Source organism: Hemitrygon akajei, chromosome 23 (assembly GCF_048418815.1).
Source record: "Hemitrygon akajei chromosome 23, sHemAka1.3, whole genome shotgun sequence".
NCBI lineage: Eukaryota > Metazoa > Chordata > Chondrichthyes > Myliobatiformes > Dasyatidae > Hemitrygon > Hemitrygon akajei.
Window position 1 is genome coordinate 15,413,475 of NC_133146.1, and position 12,711 is coordinate 15,426,185.

Genomic DNA, 12,711 nt, shown 5'->3' on the forward strand with positions numbered 1-12,711 from the left:
TCCAGACGGCATCTTGGCAAACCTCTCCTGCACCCACTCTAAAGCCTTACTGAAATGTAGCAAGCAGAACTGCCCACAGTACTCCAAGTGTGCCCTGACTAGAGTTGTACACAGCCGCAGCATCACTTCCTGACTCTTATACTCAATATCCCAACTGATGAAGGCAAGCATCTTCTACAGGTTGGACAACCAGAACCTTTTTCTTAGGGAAGGGAGGTCTACAACTCACGTGAGCTGGTTTAAGGTGAGATGGAAGAAATTTAAAGGAGATCTGAGTGTTGAGTTTTAAATCTTTCTCCTCACCTCTTCACGTTCAGTCCTCTAGTTTCAGACTCTGTGACTGCCTAGCCCCCGGTGAGCTAAAAAACCAGCTATTCCAGGGGAACCTCTTAGGGTAACTCCAAAGACTAGTTCATGAGGGAACCCCCTGATTAGATCAAACCACTGGTTATTGATAAATTATTCCACAGTGTCGTTGAAAAGCCGGAGACAGTGTGAAATCTGCCAAGGAGGCTTACCTGTTGTCCTAGCAGGTACAAGAACTTCTCCCAGCACCAGCTTCATCCGCTTGGCATGTGTTTTGCCCTGGTAGTGCGACTGCGCTACAATAGCCGAGGTGAAGAACATATTACAGAGGGTACAGCATTTGTTCTTGTCCACCTCTCCATCATCACTGTCCTGGGAGGGAGGAAGTGAGAGAGAGAGAGAGAGAGAGAGAGAGAGAGAGAAAGAGAAAGAGTGAGGAAGGATTAGCAAACCAACTCTTCACTATCTCCAGTTGTGCCAGCTACCACATCCATAGATTGGCTGGTTGAGTGGTGTCACACCAACAACCTCGGACTCGACATCAGCGAGACAGAGAAAATGATTGTGGACGTCGGCAGAACACACACCAGTCCTCATCAAGGGGTCAGCAGTGGAAAAGGTGAGCAACTTCAATTTCCTGCATGTCAACATCTTTGAAGATCTACCCTTGGCCCAACATATTGATGTAATTATGAAGAAGCTCTATAAAATTATGAAGGGTATAGATAGAATAAAATATAGAACGTAGAACAGCACAGCACAAGGAAAGGCCTCTCGGCCCACGACGTCTGTGCCAAACACAACAAATTAAACTAAATCCCTTCTGCACATTACCCATATCTTGCATATTCATGTGCCTAACAGATACTTAAACACCACTGTCCTAACTGCCCCCTGACTGAGCCACCTTCTGCTCTCTGTATCAAAAACATGACAAGTTTGAGGAGATCTGTACGTCACTAAGGACTCTAGTAAACTGTGGAGAGTGTTCTGTTCGGTTGCAACACTGTCAGGTATGGAGACGCCAATGCACAGCGTCAGAAGAAGCTGCAGAGGGCTGTAAACTCAGCCAGCTCCATCATGGGGGCAACTTTCCCCACCATCGAGGACGTCTTCAAAAGGTGGTACCTCATGACAGTGGCATCCATCACGAATGCCCTCACCATCTGTCCCGTTCTCATTAGTACCATCAGGAAGGGGGTACAGGAGCCTGAAGACTCACATTCTGCGATTTAAGGAGTTCTTTGATTTATTTATCTATTTAAAGATACAGTGCGGCATAGCCCATTCCGGCCAATGGGCTGCACCGCCCAGCACCCTACCCATTTAATCCTAGCCTAGCCTAATCACAGAACAATTTACAATGACTAATTAACCTATTAACTGGTACATCTTTGGACTGTAGGAGGAAACCGGAGCATGCAGAGGAACCCCACATGCTCATGGGAAAGACGTACAAGCTCCTTACAGAGGATGCTGGAATTGATCTCTGACATGCAGTAACTGTGCAAAAGTCTTAGGCACACATATACAGCTAGTCTGCCTAAAGCTTTGGCACAGTACTGTACTTGTTGATGTGGAATGGAGAGCGAGTTTGTAAATCTGGTGGGAGCAAAGGATGTTGGGAATGGCGAGAATGGAGCGCCGCAGGAGGAGTGTGGGACAGGTGGCAGAAAAGGAGTACCGGGGCGGGGCTGGCGAGGGTGCAGACACACCCAGCCCTGAAACACCAGGCAAGGTCATTTGATTCCAAACAATTGGTTTATTGATTGATCATTACAGAATGTCTCCCTGGGGGCTTCCCACTCCCTCCTCTCTCTTCCCCTTTTCCAGCAATGATTCCCCTCTCCCTGCCCCCTTCCCACTCTCGGTCTATAATAGAGACCCATATCAGAATGTGGTTTATCATCACTCACATATGCCATGAAATTTGTTTTTTAATGGCAGTAGTGAAGTGCAATACATAAAATTACTACGGTACTATGCAAAAGTGTCAGGTACCCTAACTATATATATATATATATATATATATGTCTAAGACTTTTGCACAGTATTGTATGTTGTGAAATTTGTTACTTTGCAACAGCACTACATAATGATAAAAACTATGAATTACAACAAGAAATACATATATATAATATAAATTAATTAAATAGTGCAAAAATGGAGGGAAAAATACTGAGGTAGTGTACATAGGTTTAACGTCCATTCAGTTATCTGCTGATGGAAGGGAAGAAGCTGTTCCTGAAATGGTGAGTGTGTGGCTCTGGGTTCCTGTGCCTCCCTGCTGACAGTAGCAATGAGAAGAGGGCATGTCCTGGGAGACGGGGGTCCTTAATGATGGATGCCACCTTTTTAAGGCATCATCTTTTGAAGGTGTGCTGGATGCTGGGGAGGGTAGTGCCCATGATGGAGCTGGCTGAGTTTATAACTTTCTGTAGCTTTTTATGATCCTGTGAAGTGGCCCCTCCATACCAAACGGTGATACATTCCGTTAGAATGCTCTCCGTGGTACATCTGTAGAAATATTCCCAGAGGCAATTAGGGATGCTGGTGTTGTCATGGATAACAAAAAAATTAATTAAAACTAATGTACAGCTTTGCGACAGTTTCAGATTCAGATTTACTGTCGTAAACTCCAGCGTGCAATGAGATGACCACAAGTGTCACCACACATTCTGGCGCCAACATAGCTTGGCAAAACAGAACACAAGCAATGGAGCAAAAGCAGCTGAACAAGCCCCATTCCCCCCTCCCACCCACCCACACACAGGGACAGTCATTCAACTCCATTCTCCAGCTTCAGCCATCGGGCTTTCTGAGCGGCCTTTGAGCTCTGATCTTCACTATCCACCACCCCCCAACTAGCTGACGACGGGACCCCGAACTCCAGGCTCGAACTGTGGGCTCACTGGCTGAAGGCCCTTATATCTCCTGCTTGCACAAATATCCAGTCCTGGAACCCACTGGCCTGCGACAGCCCGAGATCCATGGATGCCCTTCATCACCCATTCATATCGCTGGCTTCTAAGCGTGCAGCAGAGGCCTAGACTCTGGTCGTCTTTTGTCCCCATGTGCACATGGATGGACTTTCAGTGTGAAGCAGAGGCCTAGACTCTGGTCGTCTTTTGTCCCCATGTGCACATGGATGGACTTTCAGTGTGAAGCAGAGGCCTAGACTCTGGTCGTCTTTTGTCCCCATGTGCACATGGATGGACTTTCAGTGTGAAGCAGAGGCCTAGACTCTGGACGTCTTTTGTCCCCATGTGCACATGGATGGACTTTGAGTGTGAAGCAGAGGCCTAGACTCTGGACGTCTTTTGTCCCCATGTGCACATGGATGGACTTTGAGTGTGAAGCAGAGGTCTAGTCTCTGGAGTTTATAAGTGTTCCCTGTGACCATGTAGGTTTCCTCCAGGTGCTCCAGTTTCCTCCCAGATTCCAAACACAGACGGGTTAGTAGGTTAATTGGCCACGTGGGTGTAATTGGGAGGCATGGGCTCACTGAACCCAAGGGTCTGTTACTGTGTATCCATTATTCAAATACTTCAGAATCAGATTTATTATCACTGGCATATGCTGTACATCATGACATTTTTATTCTGCAGCATCAATACAGTGCAAAGACATAAAATATATAGATTACAAATTAAATAAATAGCACGTATAAAGGAATAACAAGGTAGTGTTCATGGGTTCAAGGACCATTCAGAAATCTGACAGTGGAGGGGAAGAAGCTGTAATAATTTTTATTATTAAGCCATTTTATTAACTTATCTATACCACAGTTAAAGCTGTTGCTTTGTGTTATAACTGCAGCACAAACTAATTAATCCATCAAACCGCAACCATGGCTGGTGTACGACTTGTTATCCGTTTTGCACACAAGTTCTTGTCTTGAGTGCTGACATCTTGACACTAATCCCTCCGAGCACCAGAGTTATTTTATACCCAACCATCTCTATAATGAATCAGGAGAAGCGTTACATCGCGGCCCACTGGGAACCTTCCAAAAGGATGGAAATTATTCAGAAAATGTGTAGCTTGGGCGGTTGAGTTGTTCTCCGATCTTGGCAATTTACTTGCAAACGTTTTGTCACCACACAAGGAGGCATCATCAGTGTGTTGCTGGTTGTGGCGTGTTCTCCGAATGCTTGGCCTTTATATACTTTTCAATCAGCTGACTGGATGTCACTTCAGAAAACTCAGCTGTGATGCGGGGAGGAAATCTCGTCGCTGATTGGTGGTGTGGGGAACTTCGTGCCTCATGGTCTGGAATTTGGCCTGCTTCGGCCGAATGACTTCATCCACCTTCTACATCACATGCAGCCCTGTACTCCCTCTGACTGACCACTGCAGCAATACCGTATCTTGGTGAGGAATGTACCGGAAACAGAATGTCAGAAGACCGTGAGATATAGGAGCAGAATTAGGCCATGGAGCTGTATCACCACTTTGTCCTCAACACTATTATGAAAAGATAAAGATGAGTTTTATTGATCACATGTACATTGAAGCATACAGTAATATGCGTCATTTTGCCTCAAATCAAATCAGTGGAGATTGGGCGGGGGCAGCCAGCAGGTGCCACCACATTCCTGACACCAACATAGCATGCCCAAAATTTGCTAATCATAATCATTTTTGGAATGTGGGATGAAACTGGAGAACCCGGAGGTAACCCTTATGGTCACAAGGAGAACGTATAAATTCCTTACAGGCAGCGGCTGGAATCAAACCTCAATTGGTGATCACTGATTGCTGTATAGGAGCAGAATTAGGCTCTTCGGCCTGTTGATGCTGCCCCACCACTCAATCAAGACCAGATTTTCCTCTCAACCCCATTCTCCCCTATTCACCCCATAACCTGTGACCCTTTTACCATTTGAGAACCCATTGTCCTCTGCCTGAAATGCACCCAACCTTAAACACATGACATGTCGTATTATTGGCACAGAAGATTTTGCAGAAACCAGAAATCTTGAGCAACATGTATGTAACGCCCTGGGAAAGGTTTCGCTGCTAATGTAATGGTGTTTGGGTTATGGCTAGAGATAACGGGCACTTTGGAATGTGTGCCGTCCAATGAAGGGAGTGTTTTTTTCTTGTTCTGTGCCTGAGAACGAGGTGATCTGGGTCTTTTGTTCAGCAAGAGATGAAGAGAGAAGACGCTAGAAAGGAGAGGTTGTAGACAGAAGGACAGAGTGGACTTGGAGTGGGGCTGGGAGTCGACGAAGCCCGGGGAAATCGATGGAGGACCAACGGAAGGGAAATCATGAGCTTCAATGTGCACATTAGACTGTTACATTAAAATAGGCCCTTTTCTTTTTGTTTTTCTTTACTAACCCTTTAGTCAAATTAAGAATTAAAGAGCTAAATCATTTTATTGCATATGGTATACTTTCTGTTATTTCGTGGTACTGATTTGTAACAGGGTAACAGATCACACAGCATCCACATAAACAAGGGGTTTTGCACCTCAGATTTCACACGTTTGGTGAGGCTAGAGACCGCCTTTGCTAGACCAACGCTGCTGGCCAAACCTGACGGTTACAAGTGCAAAATACTGAAGGAACTCGGCCGGCCAGGCAGAATTTCTGGGAGGAGAATAACTCAGATGCAGACTCCTGATGAAGGATCTTGAGACAAAATGTTCACGGTTTATCCCTCTTCGTAGAAGCTGTCTGACCTGCTGAGCTCCTCCAGAATTTTGTGTGGTTTCTCTGGATTTTTGACCTCACTTAGAGCAGCAGTAAATCAGAGGAGATTCAGTCTCCACAAAGCTGAGGGCTTGACTGTGAGGAGAGGAGAAAGAAACGAGCCTTGTTCACAGCAGGGTGTGATAGGTGAGAAATTTATGGGATTTTGTGTAGATGAGGAGAATTCTCTTGCTGGGTAAATCATTGTCAAGGGAAGAGAAGCTTAAATTCAGAGGCGAGTTGTAAGATAGAGAGGTAAAGGATTTTTTTTTACCTGAGGGGCATTTCAAACCGCATTCTCTCCCACACAAAACCATAGATCTATCCATCTAATATTTTCCTCATGGTAAGCAGGGTGGTAATGGCTAATATGAGACGGTGTAATTTTAAGGTGATTGGAAGAAAGTATAGAAGGTAATTTTTTTTATAGAGAGTGGTGAGCATGTAGAAGCACTACCGGGATGGTGGTAGAGGCAGATACATTAGGGGCATTTACAAAACTCTTCAATAGGCAGATGGATGGAAGATAAATTGGGGGCTATGTAGGAGGGAAGGGGTTAGATTGATCTTAGGTTAGGTTAAAAGGTCGGCACAACATCATGAGCCAAAGGACCTGTATTGTGTTGTAATGCTCTACAGTACGATCTATATGCCATATAGGAGGCCTTTCAGCCCACTGAATTACATAGAACTATCCCAATACCTTTTCCTGTGTTATATTCTGGTGCTTTTGATCAAAAATCTGAATGAGGCACAAAGCTTGTTGCTTCACAATCATTTTATTAAGTGTTGATAGAACAAAGGGAACAGGAGCAGAAGCTTGCAGCAGACAGCTTCACAACAAAAAGCTAAGATACTAAGATTATTAAGATGGTGCAGCTTTGTATTTAGCTAATTTATACCGATAGGTAAGGAAGCATTCCATTTAAACTTATAAATTAAAGTTAACCAATGAGAAAGCCCTTATTCAAATAATGCAGAATAAAGAAGCTTCCCAACCTGTTCAGAATTATACTTTGTATAACTACTAGAGGCATATTAAACTTGTATAAAATACAAACAGATAATTAAATTGTTAAATTGCAAGGAAAATAACAATTGAGCAGTTTAACCTAAGAATTAAACAGTCAGATCCGACACCTGTAGTGTGTTCTTTCTGCATTCCCGTCAACACCTCCCACATCCTACCCCTTACTCCTCACTCACACACTGGAGCAATTGACAGCAGGTGATCAAACCACAATCCACCTGTTTTTGGGATGCGGGAGGAATTCAGAGCACCCGGGGGAAGCACACGCAGTCACAGGGAGAACGTACAAACTCCGCACACGGACACCACCGGATGCTGGGACTGCCTCGCTAAAGCAGCCAGCAGAGAATACGTAGAGGAGTACAGCACAGGAATAGGCTATTCGGCTGATAATGTTGCGCTGAACCAGCTAAAAAAGAATTCAAAAACATCCAAACACTAATCCCTCCTATCTTCACCATCTCCATATCCCTCCACCTTCCTTACATCCATGTCTCCTGAAAGCCTCTGATGTATTTGCCTCTACCACCATACCAGACAGCCCATTCCAGGCATCTACCACTCTCTGAGTAAAAAACTTACCCCTCACATCCCCTTTGAACCTCCTCCCTCTCACCTTCAATGCATGCCCTCTGGTATTAGACATTTCAACCCCAGCAAACAGATGCTCACTGTCCACTCCACCTATGCCTCTCATAATCTTGTAAACCTCTAACAGATCTCCCCTCAGCCTCTGGTGCTCCAGAGAAAACAACCCAAGTTTATCCAGCCTCTCGTGATAGCACGTGCCCTCTATACCAGGCAGCATCCTGGTAAACCTCTTCTGCACCCTCTCCAAAGCCTTAACATCCTTCCTATAGGGGGGGCAACCAGAACTGTATGTAATATTTCATATGTGACTTAACCAGAGTTATATAAAGTTGCAACATAGCCTCCTTACTTTTGAACTCAATGCCTCGACTAATAAAAGCAAGCATTCCATGACCCATCTTAACCACCTTATCGACCTGTAGCCACTTTCAAGGAGCCATAAACTTGGATCCCAAGATCTCTCTGCTCAGCAACACTATTAAGGACTTTGCCCTTAACAGTGAACTGTCTCCTTGCATTTGCCCCACCAAGGTGCAACACCTCACATTTATCCGGGTTAAACTCCATCTGATATTTCTCAGACCACATCTGCAACTGATTTATATCACACTGTATTCTTTGCCAGCTTTCTACACCATCCACAACTCTGCCAATCCTGGTATAATTCGCAAATTTACTAATCCACCCATCTATATTTTCATCCAAGTCATATAAACATCACAGACAGCAGAGCTCCCAGCACAGATCGCTGTGGAACCACTAATTACAACCCACCAGCTCGAATAAGTCCCTTCAACCACTACCCTCTGTCTTCTATGTGCAAGCCAGTTCTGAATCCAAACAGCCAATTTGCCACAGACCCTATCACCTTAATCTTCTGGATTAGCCTCCCATGAGGGACTTTGTCAAATGTCTTATTAAAATCCATGTAGACAACATCCACTGTCCTACTATCATCAATCTCTCGTCACCTTGTCTAAAAACTCAATCAAGTTGGTAAGGAGATTTCCTGGTGGTGGCTGATGGAGTAGCAGCAATCTTCTGTTGCTCCAACTTTAATTATCTTACTATTTCCAACCTGTCTTGAAACCTTTTTAAGTGTGATATCTTTTTCATTATGGCTACATTAAGGAGTGGCAGAGGTACTAAAAAGGATGATCCCCTGCTTCTTTGGATTCTATTATGGATTTGCTGCAAAGTCGTACACGAGAAGCCTCTGAGAAGTTTCAACAATTCAGCTCTGAATTTAAACAAATAGAAGGTAAATTGGACTCTATTCAGCAAACTCTTAATGAACACGATAAACGTATAAAAATAATGAAGCAATGTTGTTGTGTCTGGAAATGGAAGTGGATGAACTGCAAAAGCTTTGTGAAAAGCAATCGAAGTCCAACGAAAAGTTAAGACAGAAGATTATCGACATAGAAAATAGAAGTAGAAGGAACAACATATGGGTTCTGGGTCTCGAAGAATTAATCAAAGGTAATCATCCTATGGAATTCTTTGCAAACTTTCTGCAAGAATTATTTCTGGAAATTTTGGCATCTTTGCCTATGATTGACTGAGTTCACAGGTCCCCCGTATTTTGTTCTCCTAACAGAGATAGACCAAGATCCGTAATCGTTTGCTTTCATGAATTTAAAACAAAGGATCTGTTAATACGTGAATCTCATTGAAGAGGCATGATTCCCTATTGTGGCGGCAAGATTAGAATCGTGGAAGACTCTCCGCTGGAGGTTATGCAGGAACATGCTAAGTTCAAAGAAGTTATGTCCGAATTTTTTAATAAGGGTTTTAAACCCTCCCTTCATTATCCAGCTCATCTCAGAATCACACTTAAAAATGGATCTTTCAAATGGTTTCGGTCCATTGCTGAAGCACAAATCCAACGCTAGCTGCTTAGTCTGTCCTTACATGAAAACACAAGATTAAATGGGAAACTTTTAATTCGCAAATCCCGTTGAAAGGGCATGATTCGTTATAAAGTGGAATATTAAGATTCTCAGAGACTATTTGCTTGAGGTTATGCAGGAATGTGCTAAGTTTAAACAAGCTTTGTTGGAATTTTTTTATTGAGGGTTAACCCATCTCTTGGCTACCTAGTTTGTCTGAGAATCTCATTAAAGATGGACCCTTCGAATGGTTTTGTTGGAATGCTGAAGCTTAAGGTTTTTTTAAATTTGAAAGCTAACTGCCTATCCTGTTTTTTCATGAAGATATAAGATTAAATGTTTAATGTCTTTCAGCATGAATAATGGTAACTTTTACTTTTGACAAACCTTTGTAATCAATTTCCTTTTTTTTAATACTATATTTTTGAAATACAAGAATTGAATCCCTTGTCTGGAAATTGTTTAGGCTAGGTTGGAATATAAACAACTTGAAACTATTTGGAGCGATCACCAAGTTTTTTCTGGGGGGGGGGGGGGGTTGTCCGTAGTTGTAGATGTCGGATTTCTATTGGTTGACTTTCTTTCTTTGGGAGGTGGGCGGGGTGGATTTTTTTTTCTCAGAAGCTGTTTTCAAAATTTTTTTAGCCAACTTGTTGCATGGTTACCATTTTTCAAAATTTATAGATTGGTTTTAACTTACATTTTAACCCTTTCTTTAAATTATTCTAAAAATGGACCAAACTATTAATCTACTCAGTTTTAACATGAAAGGGTTAAATCACCCTGTCAAATGTAATAGATTTTTGCTTATATCTTGTTCATCATACATATTTCAGGATTGATATATTTTTTATTGATAGTCAAATGATTTCATCAGTTCGTTCCTGCGAATATAAAGAAATTGCTGTTTCAGATCATGCTCCTTTAATTCTAGCTTTAAATCTCCTGGTTTTCGTCAAACAAACAGAATTTGGCATTTTAATACAACTTTGTAATCTGATAAGGAATTTTAAAAATTTCTAGAGAGGCATATTGTTTTATTTTTTGAAGAGAATAGAAAGGAAGAGACTTCTGATCTTATTGACACTTTCAAGGCCTATATTAGAGGACAAATTATTTCTTATACTGCGAGTGTTAAGAATAAAGCTAATAAAGAAACAATTGAACTAGCCAATCAACTGAAACAATTAGATCAAAAATATGCTGTACCTCCAGATCCTGTTTTATATAGAAGACATGTTGAAGTTAAAACTAAATATGATCTTTTGTTAACATATCCAATTGAAACTCAACTTCTTAAAGATAAAACTGAATTTTACATTCACAGAGATAAATCAGGCAAAGGTTGAACAAGTTAGGTCTTTATTCTTTGGAGCATAGAAGGTTGAGGGGCGACTTGATAGAGGTATTTAAAATTATGAGGAAGATAGATAGAGTTGACGTGGATAGGCTTTTTCCATTGAGAGTAGGGGAGATTCAAACAAGAGGACATAAGTTGAGAGTTAGGGGGCAAAAGTTTAGGGGTAACATAAGGGGGAATTTCTTTACTCAGAGTGTGTTAGCTGTGTGGAATGAGCTTCCAGTAGAAGTGGTAGAGGCAGGTTCGGCATTGTCATTTAAAGTAAAATTGGATAGGTATATGGACAGGAAAGGAATGGAGGGTTATAGGCTGAGTGCGGGTCAGTGGGACTAGGTGAGAGTAAGCGTTCGGCATGGACTAGAAGGGCTGAGATGGCCTATTTCCGTGCTGTAATTGTTATATGGTTATTGGCCAACCAATTAAAAACTTCTGTAGTTAAATGACAAATTAAAGAAATTTATAAAACTAATGGTGATATAGAGAATTCTATTCTAAACTTTATAGTTCTGATTCCCCTAAAGATAATACTGTAATGAACAATTTTCTAGATCAAATAAATATCCCTGCACTTTCTGCAGATAACTGCAAACTGATGGATCAACCCATTTCTTACGAGGAAATTGCCGAGGCTATACGTTCATTACACTCAGGAAGCTCCCAGCCCAGATGGATTTTCTGGAGAATTTTATAAGGCTTTTTCTTCATTAATTATACTGCAGTTACATTTAGTCTTTTTGGATTCTTTCAAATTGGGTAGCTTGCCTCAATCTTTCTATGAAGCCTCTATTTCGCTTATCCTAAAGAAGAACAAGGACCCAACTGAATGCTCTTCATATAGGCCAATTTCATTATGCAATGTTGATACTAAAATTCTTTCTAAAATTCTTACTCGTAGGATTGAAAATATTCTATCTTCTATTATTTCTGATGACCAGACTGGTTTTATTAAAAACCAACATTCCCATTTTATTAGATGCCATATATTAAATGTTATCGGAATGTGTGATATCCTTAGATGCTGAGAAGGCCTTTGATCGGGTTGAATAGAATTATTTATTTAAAACCTTAGAAAAATTTAATTTTGGACCAGATTTTATTCATTGGATTAAATTACTTTATTTATCTCCTTCTGCCTGGGTTGTTAATAATTTTCAAAATTCCAAACCATTTAAATTTCATCGCAGAGCTAGATTAGGCTGTCCGCTGAGCCCTTTGCTCTTTGATCTAGCTTTAGAACCTCTTGCCATTGCTTTTCAAGAATCTAATGATATCTGTGGTATTTTAAGGAGAGGTATTACTCACAAAATTACGCAGATGATATATTGCTGTTTATCTCTAATGTTGAGACCTCGTTACCTTGCACACTTTCCTTACTCTCCCGTTTTAGCCAGTTTTCAGGATATAAATTGAACCAACATAAGAGTGAATTATTTCCTTTAAATAATTTGGTATCAATTAATACTAATCTCCTTTTAAAGTTGTAAGAAATCAATTTACTTACTTGGGTGTAACAGTTACTAAGAATTACAAACACCTGTTTAAAGAAAACTTTCTTACTTTATTGAATCATGTAAAAAGGATATCATTAAATTGGTCACCTCTTTCAATATCACTGATTGGATGAATTAATTCTATTAAAATGAATAAATTTATATATCTTTTTCAGGCTTTACCCGTTTTTATTCCTAAATCCTTTTTTGACTCTCTCGATTCTATTTTATCCTCTTATATATGGAAAAATAAACATCCTCATTGAAATAAAGTTCATCTTCAAAAATCTAAAAAGTCTGAAGGTTTAGCCTTACCTAATTTTAGGTTTTATTACTGGGCAGT

At 41.3% G+C, this 12,711-nt stretch overlaps 1 protein-coding gene across 1 annotated transcript in view; it reads right to left on the reverse strand.

Moving 5' to 3' along the window:
- LOC140715191 (zinc finger matrin-type protein 4) overlaps positions 1-12,711 on the reverse strand; it is a 329,424-nt gene that overhangs the window by 222,513 nt on the left and 94,200 nt on the right. Inside the window, exon 4 of the mRNA XM_073027030.1 lies at positions 519-678. Within this exon, the coding sequence (XP_072883131.1) occupies positions 519-678 (160 nt within the window). The remainder of the gene's footprint in view (positions 1-518; positions 679-12,711) is intronic.